This window comes from Sinocyclocheilus anshuiensis, unplaced genomic scaffold (assembly GCF_001515605.1).
Source record: "Sinocyclocheilus anshuiensis isolate Anshui unplaced genomic scaffold, SAMN03320099.WGS_v1.1 scaffold355, whole genome shotgun sequence".
NCBI lineage: Eukaryota > Metazoa > Chordata > Actinopteri > Cypriniformes > Cyprinidae > Sinocyclocheilus > Sinocyclocheilus anshuiensis.
Window position 1 is genome coordinate 3,055,701 of NW_015549571.1, and position 13,762 is coordinate 3,069,462.

Below are 13,762 nucleotides of genomic sequence, written 5' to 3' on the forward strand. Positions count from 1 at the left end.
CTTTACATGTTACCCTTGGGAGATATCATCAGGAAACATGGTGTTAGCTTTCACTATTATGCTGATAATACTCAGCTCTATATTTCTTCGTGGCCCGGCGAAACACCAATTTGAAAAACTAACGGAATGCACAGTCGATATAAAAAACTGGATGACGAATAATTTCTTACTGCTAAATTCTGAAAAAAACAGAGGTGTTAATTATCGGACCTAAAAACTCTGCACGTAATAACCTAGAACACTGTCTAACACTTTGCGCTGGTTTGAATGGGCCGCCTCCAGTTTCCCCTGTTTTGCTTCCTCCAGCTAGCGCTGTGACGTCGGCTGACCATAGTTAGCTGTGGTTGGCCTGGCCGTGCGTCACTCAGAAAACAACAGGCCAATCAGAAGAGAGGCTCATGAATATTAATTAAATATATCTAAATTACGACCTATGCTCTCAATGTCAAATGCAGAAACATTCATTCATGAGTTCATGACATCAAGGTTAGATTATTGTAATGCTCTATTGGGTGGTTGCTCTGTGTGCTTAATAAACAAACTCCAGCTGGTTCAAAATGCAGCAGCTAGAGCCAAGAAGTATGACCATATTAGCCCGGTTCTGTCAACACTGAACTGGCTCCCTATTAAACATTGCATACATTTTAAAATCTTGCTAATTACCTATAAAGCCCTGAATGGTTTAGCACCTCAGTATTTGAGCAAGCTCTTATTGCATTATAGTTCTCCGCATCTGCTGCATTCTCAAAACTCTGTCAATTTGATAATACCTAGAATATCAAAATCAACTGCGGGCGGCAGATCCTTTTCCTATTTAGCGCCCAAACTCTGGAATAATCTACCGAACGTTGTTCAGGAGGCAGATACACTCTGTCAGTTTAAATCTAGATTAAAGACCCATCTCATTAACCTGGCTTACACATAACACACCAACACATTTCTAATATTCAAATCCGTTAAAGGATTGTTAGGCTGCATTCATTAGAACGCTTCCCATAACACCCGATGTACTTGTTACATTGATAGAAGAATGGCATCTATGCTAATATTAGTCTGTTTCTCTCTTATTCAGAGGTCACCGTAGCCACCAGATCCAGTCTGTATCCAGATCAGATGGTCACTGCAGTCACCCGGATCCAGTACGTATCCAGCCCAGATGGGGGATCAGGACCTAGAGATGACCTTGACAGCCCTGAATGTCAGCGGAGACCAGGACAACTAGATGAGCCCCAGAGACAGATCCCCAGTGAAGACCTTGTCTCCTAGACGGCCATTGGGCTGACAAACTGTGACAGCAGATTTTTTAAAAATTTGATTTATTTTTATTTTTTTACTTTTGTGTGGTTTGTTACTGTTTTGTGTATGTTGTCATATTAATTGCAATTCAAATTACTGACCACAATATTATCTTTGTAGTTTATGCCTCTAAAGCATAAGGGCAACAAATGCCATTTTTCATTTTTTTTTTTTTAAATAGGAGAACTTTTCGATGTGTAAACCACCACCACACAAGCAGACTCAGAACAACTGAATGGGGTGTCACACTTATCAACTGTTGCTGCTGATTTTGCCCTCCACACTTAGCCTGTCACACTCACAAAAACAAAAGATAGGTAAACACTAAAGCACTGTTTTCAAGTTTTCTCTCTGATTCATGGTCATGTGAAGCATGGCAAAATAACCACAGAAGCACTAAGCAAACATAAACTGTTTTATAGACTAAACTGGGAAGTAATATATGGAATAGCTTTCACCCTATGAATTTTTGGGATGCTATAGAAAGCGTAAATCCGTGCAGCTTCAACAATAAAACTAAACATAGTTGGAAGCAGCAATAATGGGCCCAAGCAGTAAAGCCGCTACCACCCAGTGACTTTAGAAATATATATATATCCTATATATGCATTTGAATAGGTACATTTAAGAGGACTATGTCAAAGTCACTTTTATTGCCACACTTCCTGCTGCCAGCTGGTGCTGCTTTGACCGTGAACCAAAATTGCCACATCCATATGATATGACCAAACATACTGTATAACACCAATTCGATCAAAATTTCCAAGACATGAGACTGTTAATCATCACAATTTAGCATCTGCAGTGTCTAAACCAAGCCTGAAGACAATCATATGAATCCCCTAGCAGGAGTATTTAAAAGTTCACTGTATGCACCATAAACGGTTTTTACAAAAATGGACGAACCAAATCCACTTCCACTGTAGTAAATTGAAGCCAACACATCCCAGGTATGGCCACTGTCATCGTGATATTTGGAGCCTGAGTCTGCAGAGCAGTGATCATGATCTGGAGCCACGAAATCAAAGTCTAGTCCAAACTCCCACAGACCCAAATCGCAAGCACACCATTACAGTTTTTTCCAGTTGCTAACATCCCTTTGTCTAATCTGTAGTCACATTTTCAAAACTCTATACACAATTAGAACAACATCCATCTGTTGTGACCATACCATTAACACAATTTTTGTTGTTTTCACACAATATTCAGTCAATTAACACGTTTCTAAAATGCTTAAATTTTCTTTTCACACAAGCTTACCCCATACCAAAATCATGGATCTTTCTTGTCTTTTTACAAAAGCTTAGACACAGCATGACAGAAATGACGACCTAATATTCCAAACTTTAAATATAGTGTAAAGCCTCTACTTCTGCAACAACAGCAGCTCAAAAGTATTGAAAAAAATCTCTCTATATAAAATATTGTAACAACTGATAAGCATTTTTAAGTAACATATCACTGAAATATTTAGAAACAGCTGATTCCAGTCTCAGTTGGAGGAATAGTCAGGTGTTGATGCTCTTTCCATTACATCAACATAGAGTAAAAAGACCTCTTTGAAATATATTTTTTTTTTTGATGCAGAACAGAACAATACAAAGAATCAAACAGAGAAAAAAATGTAAAAAATAAATAATTAACTTTTTTTCACAAAATTTCACCAAAAAAAAAAACATTTTTACATGTTCCTCATCAATACAAAGAATCAAAGAGAGAGTGCTGGACTGTGCATTTTTGCGTTTGTTTGTTTGTTTTTCCCCTTACACATGTGGAACCTATGAAAGCTTATTTCTGCCATGGAATATAAAGGGTAAAAGGTAATTGTGACTTTTTTTAATCTCAAAGTTCTGACTTTTATTTCTTGCCATTGTGAATTTATCTCACAATTCTGATTAAGTCTGAATTGCAAGATGTAAACTCGCAATTCCAAGAATAGAAGCCCAAATTGTATATTACCAATATTACCCCACAATTACCATTTTTACTTTTTTATTCTCTGACGGAAATAAGCTTGCATAGTAAACCAAAGGCCATGCATGTTGGAATTTTTGTTGATCACTGTCATCAGCTACCATGGGGGCACAATCCACATCCAACCCTAACCCACTGGAAAACAATTTCAATCAAGGTTTCAATTGAATTTCTGCATAGGGGATCCTATTTTTTTTCTATAATGACTAATTAAATTTAAGACAGTATGTTGCCAAGAATGAACACATTCAACACTTAAAAATGTAAAATGGGTTTCAGTTGAAGGTAACTAAATTACAAAAAACAATGGATTTTTATATTGTCTATATGCAGGTAAAACTGTAACATGACAAGTAATGCAGTTTTTGTGAAGTCATCAGCTGTTAGTATTTTGACAGTCACTGTGCTATGATTGACTATATGTTTCTGTTGGATAGAAAAGTAGTGCTAATGTTTTGACCGAATGACTCGATTTTTAATTGGGTTTGCAGTGTTTTGAGAGAGTTAGTATATGCAGAAAAAGGTATTCAGCATTTAGAAATGTAGAGTTTGTATTTATTTAACAAAATGTGGTTTTCGCCAGGAAATTAACTATTTGGCTACTTGTGTGATGTAGGTGTGTTACTGTGTTAAGAGTCTAGAAAAAGTACTTTAAGTATTGGTAAACGCTTGTTAGCAATTGAAAAAAACTGTAAGACTTTTTTTAATGCATTCAAGGGGGCACTGCAGAAAGCCTTCACCCTTTGTTGGAAGTAATATAGTTTTGTTATGCTGTGACGTGTTAGTAGAGCTAGTAAGTGAATAAGTTATTTTATTGAAGCAGCCATCCAAGTCTGCAAGTGCTGGATTTCTGGACAAAGAAGAGGCTGAAGTACAGATCAGTAAGCAGCTTCAATGGGAAAATATTCTGAACAAGTTTATCAGACATTTACCTTCAAAAGAGGACTAATACTCTAATAAAGAAGCTACTTAAAGAACTTCGGTGCCACCAAAGATTAAAAAGATTAAAAAAGCCTTAACTAATGCCCAACCTAACACTGAGAAACACGTAGAGCTTCTGAGGCAGTCTGAACAAGCTCATGGACATCACGCATCAGGAAAAAATCCCATCACAGAGAAAGAGGCAGACAGCACCGTGGCTCAAAACAAAACCACACTGAGCATGTAACTTAAGTGGGGATGTAAAATATGTAGAATAAATTATGGAAAAGCGGATATGTGTACACTGTACAGCAAAAATAGTGTGGAGTGCTGCAAATGCAGGAAAACGGTCACTTTGTTACAGTTAGAACCCACGTCCATGATGCCAGCAAACCACAGAAATGCAGCAACATAACACACTTCCTTAGTTTGTTAACTCACATTGATACCAAAAGTGGAGGATGAGTAGTCACTATCTAGATTCAAGGAACACACATAGACTTTAAAATTTATTCAGATGCTGACATAAGTCTAATTTCTGAGAACCTCTGTTTTGAAGTACAAGCCACAACTCAAAAATGTCAATGTGAAACTTGAGAGCACAGGGGTACATTGCATAGGACAATTCATAGTTATGACTACTTTTCAAGAAAGGCAGTATAGTTCTAAAGCATTTGTGGTGACTGGTTCCTATGTAAAAACCTTCTTGGATGTGATAAATCAAGTGCAATGGGTGTGATTAAGATGCTAAAGGGCTCCAACCTGTTTGCTTTTGTGAACTAGGATTAGTAAAGTGAAAACTTGAAAGAGGATGCAGTACTATAGTGTGCACACTGCAAAATGGCTGTCCATGGCCTTGATCCTGAAGGTCAAGGATTGGAAATGGAAAAGAATGATCTAACACTACGGCCATACCTTATCCAAATTTGAGACTGGAGTACTCAGAAGAAATCAGTGACATTTAATGAACCTGCACCTACTTCAGTTCAACAGGCACTGGTACAAAAAGGAACCTGCGGTTATGCCCCAGACATTCAAGTCTAAAGAACTACCAGTAACAGGTCTACCTGAGTCTAGACTGAGTTCAAGTCACACTACTATCATTTAATAAAAAAGGGGTGAAAACCAGGTGAAGATGATTTTTCTGCATCATGATAACTCAGGCTATCACCTTTTGTCTTTTTGCTCTTGGTGCCCCTGCCCCATTCTTTGAAGTTGTAGCCATTGTTAGTGATCAGAATGGTGTTTATGCTGATTGGATTAAGGCAGGCAAAACAAAACATGCAGATGCTGATTAGTGCACCATGATTGCATGTTATTTTAGCCTGCAAATCAAATTTGTCCAGATGTAATATATTTGTACCAATTTTAAAATAGTAACACTGCAGTCCAAAAATACTTCACAGGACTATTTGTCATATTTCCGAAGACAATATATAAGAAAGAAAGAAAGAAAGAAAGAAAGAAAGACTGACTTACAGTAAAATCGTATTCACATTTACGCTTTTACTGTTGACAACTTACAGTAAAGTCAGTTCACTGTACAATACTATGACCATGACTCACAACAGTCACATCCATGTGCTCAGCATCATTTACCAAAAATACAGCTCAATCTAAAATCACAAAATGTATGAACACACTTACTATTTCCCTTTTTGGCTTGAATATATTGACTCGCCATTGCCAAACCGTTTGAGAAATCAAAATACAGCATGCCCAGGCCTAATAGCCGGTTTGCTTTTGAGCAAAATTTTGAGTTTTTGAGCATGTTAAAGACCCCACATTTAGTACGTTTTCTTGTTTTGATCATTTAATAAGTTTAAATGAAGACCAGAAAATGTTGTAAAAACTACTTCATGTATTGACACTTTTTAAACTGGCTTAAATACTTTTTTATTCTCTTGCAGCCATTAATAATTCACTGCCAAGACATGCAAGACAAGCTATGCCCTCCATATGTCCAGAAATTATGTAAATGAGGTAAATAATATCTAAATTTTAATTATCCAAAATGTAATGTTTAACTGGGCTAACAATGTTTAACTGAGTGCAACCCTGTTTCACATTTTCCACCTATTTAAAAAAAAGTGATACCCAACAAGTAACATTTGGAGCCTTTCTACGCATGAAGTATATTCATATACATGATCAATAACTACAAACAAACACACATGTGGCACCAAACTAGTAGTAACAACTTAATTTAGGCTAAATCTGTAACTCTCTTAAACTATTCTGCCTTTTTATTTATTCATTGTTTTAAATAAATATTTCCATAAAATTCAATTAAATGATCTATAAATAAACCTATAATGGTGATCCAAGTATATGTCTGTTGAACAACTGTGTGAATTATTTGATAAACAAAAACAATTTGCAGATATCCGTTTCTTGAATTCAGGATCTTGTAGGTTTATTTAAGTTGTTTTACTCTTTAAGCATCTGTATTTACAAACAATATGAAACAAACAAAAAACAAATACATAATGCTAAATGTGCAGTGATACAAATCTTTTCAGATTTAACACATCAGAAAACAGATGGTGCATCAAGATAAAGACTGAGGTGCAACCTTAAAACTCATCATTTGTTCATGACAGATTGATTGAGTATTGTGTTTATTGTCTACTTACACTATAAATGACAATGATAAAGAGACAGAATGAAAAAAGCCATTTATCTTTTCTTTGTAGGGTTGCAGTTGAATAATTTGTAGGGCTGCAGTAGTGTTGCTGTATTATGAACTAGAACTGTCTGATTTGTACGTTTTTAAGGTTACTTCTTTTTTTTTTTTTTTTTTGGTGAACTAACACTAAAGCAGTTTCTTCGAATGCCCAGCTGTTGTAATGTGACAGAACGAGATATTTCAAAAATCTTTGGATGCCAAATATGCCTCACTTTAAGTTCAAAATAAATATGATGTGCCTCTATAAGAGCACAAAGCACAGATTATCTCTTTTTCCAGTTTGTTCGCCAGATGAGACATCCACTGGGTGCGGTAAAAAGGCCTTTAAGGTCTTCCATAAGGAAGTATTTCATATGTCCGCTTTGATTTTGTCCAAAGAATTATCAATTTTTGTCAGAGTCTTTTTGATGCGTAATGCTGTAAGTCTGGCTGATGGGTTCTGGTACCAGCATTCCTTCATGAGTTTAACGATTGATGTTAAAGTCTGAAAAATAAAAACAAAACAAGAGACTGAATCAAGTGAAGGGAGGGTTAAAAAAACACAAAATGGAGATTTTGCTAAATAATATTTATACTGAAGTGGATATATCCTTGTGGCTATTAGAGAGCAATCCTTTTCTTCTTTACACGAGGTCACACGTGTTCATATAAAAAATTTTGCCAGGCTGTTATTGAAAATAATAACTTGTTCTTAAAGCTGCAGTCCGTAACTTTTTTGGGTTAAAAATTATCTGAAATCAATATTTGAGCAAGTACATAACCAGTCAGTGTTCAAAACTATTGCCTTACTTTAGCCCGATTCACAACGGTTAGCTTATAATAATGTTTTCTAATTTGAGTGGTACGGGTAGGTTTTCGCAGGAAATTCGAGCAAGGCACTGCGTCATTACGTCACGTCTGTAATAGGGATGCAGCGATTAACCGGTTTCACGATTAACCGCGCTTTAAAACGTCACATAAGATCACATTTATTTGAATTAATTATAACATTTAGCTACATTAATTAATTATGAGAAAGAGAGAGAGAGGTGACAGTTGCCTGTGTGAATTAGCCTACTTGCGCCTGTACTTCTCTCCAGTAGGCTATTTAATCTATTTTATTAATAAAAGTCACGGGGCAGCATTCTCAAGAAGTTTGTGTCCTCCTGAATGTATGTACACGTGCGCAGCGCGATCTCTGATCTCACAAACCAAAATAATAGGCATGATCTTTTCAAAAGAGAAATACTGTCATGAATGTTTTACGAAGCAGAGGTCACATTTTTTTAATTCCAATGGGAGAGATGGACTTTTGTTTGTCTTTTGTTTATTATTATTTTGTGCTGTATTGTTGGTTACAGTGTTATTTCTGTTTCAAAAGCCAGCAATAAATAACACTTTAATATCTAAAGAGTGTTCATGTGATTTTATATGAAATTCGAAGAGTATGACAATTAGATTAGACTGTGCAGAAATTGAAATCTACACGCTAATAAACACTTTACTCATAGTCACCAATGCTGATGTTGTTAACATTAATCATTTGAGAATAAAGTATAACAATAATAATAATTTGAACGGTTTGATGTGATATGAGCTAATCAATCTTTAGATTTAATCACCATTGGTAGCGAGATTTACGGTAATGCTTTTTTCCTCAGTTGGTCAGAACAAACGTGGCAGACTTGTTATTTGCTTGTTCAGATGGCAATATACGGTGAAAAGACAAGTACAGTAAATATCCACACCGGTGCGGTGACTGACTGCCACATACTCTTCAGAACATTAGATTAATCCGCGCTGGAACATTCATCCGCGACTCACAACCCACGCAAGCTAGGTAATTCCGCACACAGCTGCAATTGCAGGTTTTCAAAAAGAGATGGCGACAAAGAGGCAAAACTTACAGACTGCAGCTTTAACTTGCCTGGTTAGATAAAGGTTAAATAAAAAAATTCAACTGTTGTGTGAGCTTCAGCATTTCAGTATCTAAATCAGAATTTAGAGTAGAAACTAAAAGTAACAGTATAGAAATAACAGAAATGGTTTTTAATAATATTAGTTTTACTTTATAAATGTATTTGTTATATTTAAATTATGATGTGTAAATTTGTTGCAATTAATAATCTTCTCTTTTGGTTTGTGTCCTTAAATAAAAAGAGAAATGATTTTTTTTTTAATTAATTAAATTAAATACCTTTCCTGTGTTAAGTATTTAATTAAATTATCCAATAACAACACTGCATGTTTATAAAATAAAACCCATTTTCACATTGAATTGAATGGGGAAGACACATTGCTTGCCACTTGATCTGGTTAGGACACAGTGTAATGTTCTTCAAGGATCACGACTGATTAACTTGATTTGTAAAGGTATATGAGCTGGTACTGACCGGGTCCGAGAACCATCTGTTTGGGATGTTTGGTCTCTGTTGGTCTATGCAAATCACTTTCTTCATGTCCTCAAAGCTTGGGTCGCTCGGCACTACGTCATGGAATGGGGGCTTGTAATCTTCAACAATACCTGCACAGTCAGTGAAGACAAAACACATTTGGAACTCCCCCAGAAAAAATGAGCAGCCATTACTCTCAGAAGTTATTACACTGGTTATCAAATTACACAGATAATCACTGAGCACCGATTGTGCCAACTGTAATGTGTCTGTCAGCACAAAATTTAGCTTCATCAAGAACGCCAGCAGTGCTGATTATATATAGAGTACTGAAGCTATTACACCAAAGGGAGCAATAGGGACCCATTTTAGACGAGACACACAGAGGGCATCAGACAAGCCTCTGAAGACATTACTGTAATAACCCTTTCAATGTGAAGGGGGCAGAAGCCGAATAACATGTGCACCCACAATCATACACTGACAAAGTCTAACTAAAATGTGCACAGTTTTGACCCATGTCATTGTAATTGTAACATCTCACAAACTTTATACCTGCATATAAACCATATTTGGGACTAACTACATTTGATAAAAACACTGAAGCCTCTACACTTTTTCATGTTTTTTTTTTTTTTTTAGTCAAACATTTTGCAATACTGGACATTGACTGGCATGTAAATTTCCCTTTGCACTAATAGTGAAGTGATGTTCCGAAGTAACCTTATTAACTGTGCCATTTGCAGTATCCCACAATTATGCATAGTTTGCATTCTTCATTGCTAATTGCAAATATTCAAATCCCTGTCCCCCATTTTACAGCGGAATGGAAACTACCCCTCGTTTTGTCCATTAGCAATATGTAGTAAACTTACTGTAGGTCTAACACCTTGGCAGTGGTGGAGGTAACGAATTACAACTACTCACGTTACTGTAATTAAGTAGTTTTTTCTGGTACTTGTACTTTTTTGAGTATCTTTTTAAAGCTGTACTTTTACTTGTACTTAAGTACAAATTAAGCAAAATAATCTACTTCGTTACTTTTAAATCATAGTTCGTTACTGAGTAGGCTACGCCCACAATTTGAATTGATATTCAAACCTTTGACGGCACTTCAGTAGCCAATAAAGATATCCGATCGTAAACGGACCAATAAAAGCCCTGATATCTGAACCGGGAAAAGCGCCACTGCAGCAGGTTTGAAGAGCTGATCAGACAGTGAGGGAGCTCAGCGTCATTTATGGACTCAAAGTTTGGAGAAACAAACTACATGGTAGTGTTATCATAAATATCTATATTTTGATACCGATACTGAAATATCTGACACTGTTCCGTTACTCATTTTCCACAGTATCTACCGAATATACACCGATACACGCTGCGTCTCGCTCTTTCCTCTCCGACAGTGAGTTTGACACGCATCCGCCTCCCGCCGATTACAGAGTCTGAATGTCCGCGCAGGATTGCAGGTATTCCGCATAATTTTTATAATTCCCGCGCAAATGTGGCGAGCGCTTCATTGTAACATTAGAACACAGTTATGTAATCGCAGAAAACTGGATGCGAGCTCTCAAATAGGCCTAACTTATACAAATGAACTGCCTGTCCTCTCACTCTGCAAATTCAATTCAGTTTGAAATCAAGCTTCCTTGTGCTATAAGCTTTTGCAACCCTATTTTAAAGACACAAATACCCAGCATGAGCAAATGTTTAAGATTGAGATTTTTGTAATGGTAATTGATAGGGATGCACCGATACTGGTATCGGTATCGGGCCCGATACTGAGCTCCTGTACTGTACTCGTTAAAATGCCCCGATACCAAACGCCGATACCACACAGCATGTGATAAGTGCCATATTCAGACAAAGAGGTACTTTGATATTGATATTTTTCAAGGTATTGAAGTTAGAAATTCCTGTATCATGACCACTAATTGATATACTTTTTCAATAAGATAAAAGTGGGTTTTGTTCAAAGTAGCTATTATCCACATACATCTTTGATATTAATATTTTCTGGTAATTCGTTAAAGGGGTCATATGATGCAATTTCAAATTTTCCTTTCTCTTTGGAGTGTTACAAGCTGATTGTGAGTTGTATTTACAACTGTATTTGAACCTTAAACCGCATAAACACATTGCATTACACCAAATACACAACATAATGTTCTTTTTAGAAACGTCATATGACCCCTTTAAACATCTCCGGCTAAAATGTAACTAGTAACTAGTACTCTTGAGTAGTTTTTGAAAGGAGTACTTTGTACTTTTACTTAAGTACTGTTTTGACACCAGTACTTTTACTTGTAATTGAGTATTATTTAAGCAATGTAACAGTACTTGTACTTGAGTACAAATTTTCAGTACTCTTTCCACCACTGCACCTTGGGTTAGCTGGTTAAATGATTTTAAAGAGTTATTCTCGTAAACATCTCCTTACTTCAATATACCCTGCTTTATCCACTCCTTTCATAGAAAACATGAAGTTCTGATAATAATATGCGGGATTCATCCAAATACTTGTATCTGTATTAAAAAGGAATGAAAACTAAACATTCTCGCTGTTTTCGTCGTTGGTTATGGATGTAAAAATATGGGAAATTTAATGGACAAATATTACAGTGGTGGCAGGGTAACAAAAAGAAAAGACACATTTAGCGCTAACCACCTCCATATATTCCTCTAAACTTCTTGTAGTAATTAATCAAAATTGACACTCATTATAATAATCTTATGAGGAAAAGAAATATACCAATGCAGCATATACCCTGTTTGTCCCACTGAAAAGGGGCAGGGTAGAAAAATAACACAGAGTAATAAGTTCTGCAAAGGGCACAGCTGCACGTCGTCTCCTCATATATCTTAATTTGAGTTTTCTATGCTTACTTCAAATCAGGTCTCTGTAACAGAATTAAATGTCCATCCATGTAAATGATGCCTATACTGACAAGTTATTTCCATAAAAACCCAAACATGATCTGAAATAATAATTGCATGAACAGAACAAGAAACAAGAGACTCTAATATCCAATAATAATCTATTCTACAATGGCTTATGTGGAGCAGAACAGAATGTATAATATCTCCCATCTAGATTCAAAAGCCTCCAAATATATAACATCATACTAAAATATCATACTGCCTAGCAGCAAGCAGCATACCTTCCAAATTTACAAAGGAAGCAGAAGGGTTTTTTTTTTCCTCCAAACTCTATCACACCCCTACTTTTTACTTTTACCATCATTACAGAATACCTTTCCAGTTTACACCCAAAGGTCAGTCCTCAGTGGGTAACATAACGATCACTGATTATATGCTTGAAGCCATGAATCAAACTCCTCAATTTCACATGACTCTTCTTAGCCACTGAAACAGCTTAAGTCATAATTAGAAAAAGAAAAACTAAAATACATCGGGGTTGCCAACTTTTTCTTTCCTCGCTGGAGATTTAGATGATTCAAACACATGGCCCTATTTGGATCCAACAATTTGATTTTAATGTCATACATATGTGTTACAATATAAATTGGGCAGTTAAAAGGGCTGTTTTAAACCATTATAGTTAATAAAAAAATTTTTATGTAAATGTTATGATGCATGAAAATTGATATTTTAATGCAAATCACTGCACCCATTTCTCATTTTCAATACTAACAAATTTTTCACTTCACTAAATTACGTTACTTACAGAGCACATATTCAACTAATCGACAATAACATAATCGCCCACCATAGTGATCTGGCCAAATAGAACATTTACTTGCGTTTGGCACTTAGCATGTGTTAATTTTGTGCCTTGGTTTTGGGGGCACAAACACCCATCTCACACACCTGTACTGTAGGCAGTTTGAGTGATTTAGGCCTTATAATAATATAACAGGATAATTTTTGCTAAGTGACACAGAGCACCATCCTTTCCTCTTTGCATCATGTGATTCTCCATATTGAAAGCAACTTAACCAAGTGCAACAGCAGAGATACATAAAAAAAAAGAACAAATGACTGGTGTGATAGTGAATCAGGTGTGAGGATATACATACCATTACTAACCGTTCTTCTAGAAATTTCCCACAGCACAAGTCCAAAGGCCCAGATATCGACTCGTTTGTAAGACTCAAAGCAATCTGTCTGAATGGAGTCATCCAGAACCTCAGGGGCCATGTAGCGCTTGGTCCCAACTTTAGGATTATGCCCTACGTCCAGCTCATTTGTGTCCTGAAAATGCATCACGGCGAGACCTGAAGATGATAAATGTGTGACCAAATGTATCATTATCATATAGTACAGGATCTATCAGTAGCTTTGCACAATATGCATTAAGCCACATAATACAGTCAATTAATAACCATTTCAGAGCAAGGCTTACTCTTTTTCAAGGAATTCTGCACATGTCCCTGGATTAGAAACCTGTGTATTTGTACAGCGCTTTTTGTGTGAATTCTAAATTTAAAAGATCCCATGAAATGGTTTGATGAATCCAGTTTTCTTCCCTTTGCTGATGTCCTTCCTA

At 36.1% G+C, this 13,762-nt stretch overlaps 1 protein-coding gene across 1 annotated transcript in view; it reads right to left on the reverse strand.

Moving 5' to 3' along the window:
- Positions 1–6,995: 6,995 nt before the first annotated feature.
- The window catches only part of LOC107657409 (activin receptor type-1-like), a 28,145-nt gene continuing 21,378 nt past the window's right edge, over positions 6,996–13,762 (reverse strand). Inside the window, exons 9-11 of the mRNA XM_016445464.1 lie at positions 13,293–13,490; positions 9,253–9,383; positions 6,996–7,364 (exon numbers count right to left, since the gene is read on the reverse strand). Of these exons, the coding sequence (XP_016300950.1) occupies positions 7,230–7,364; positions 9,253–9,383; positions 13,293–13,490 (464 nt within the window). The 3' untranslated portion in view covers positions 6,996–7,229. The remainder of the gene's footprint in view (positions 7,365–9,252; positions 9,384–13,292; positions 13,491–13,762) is intronic.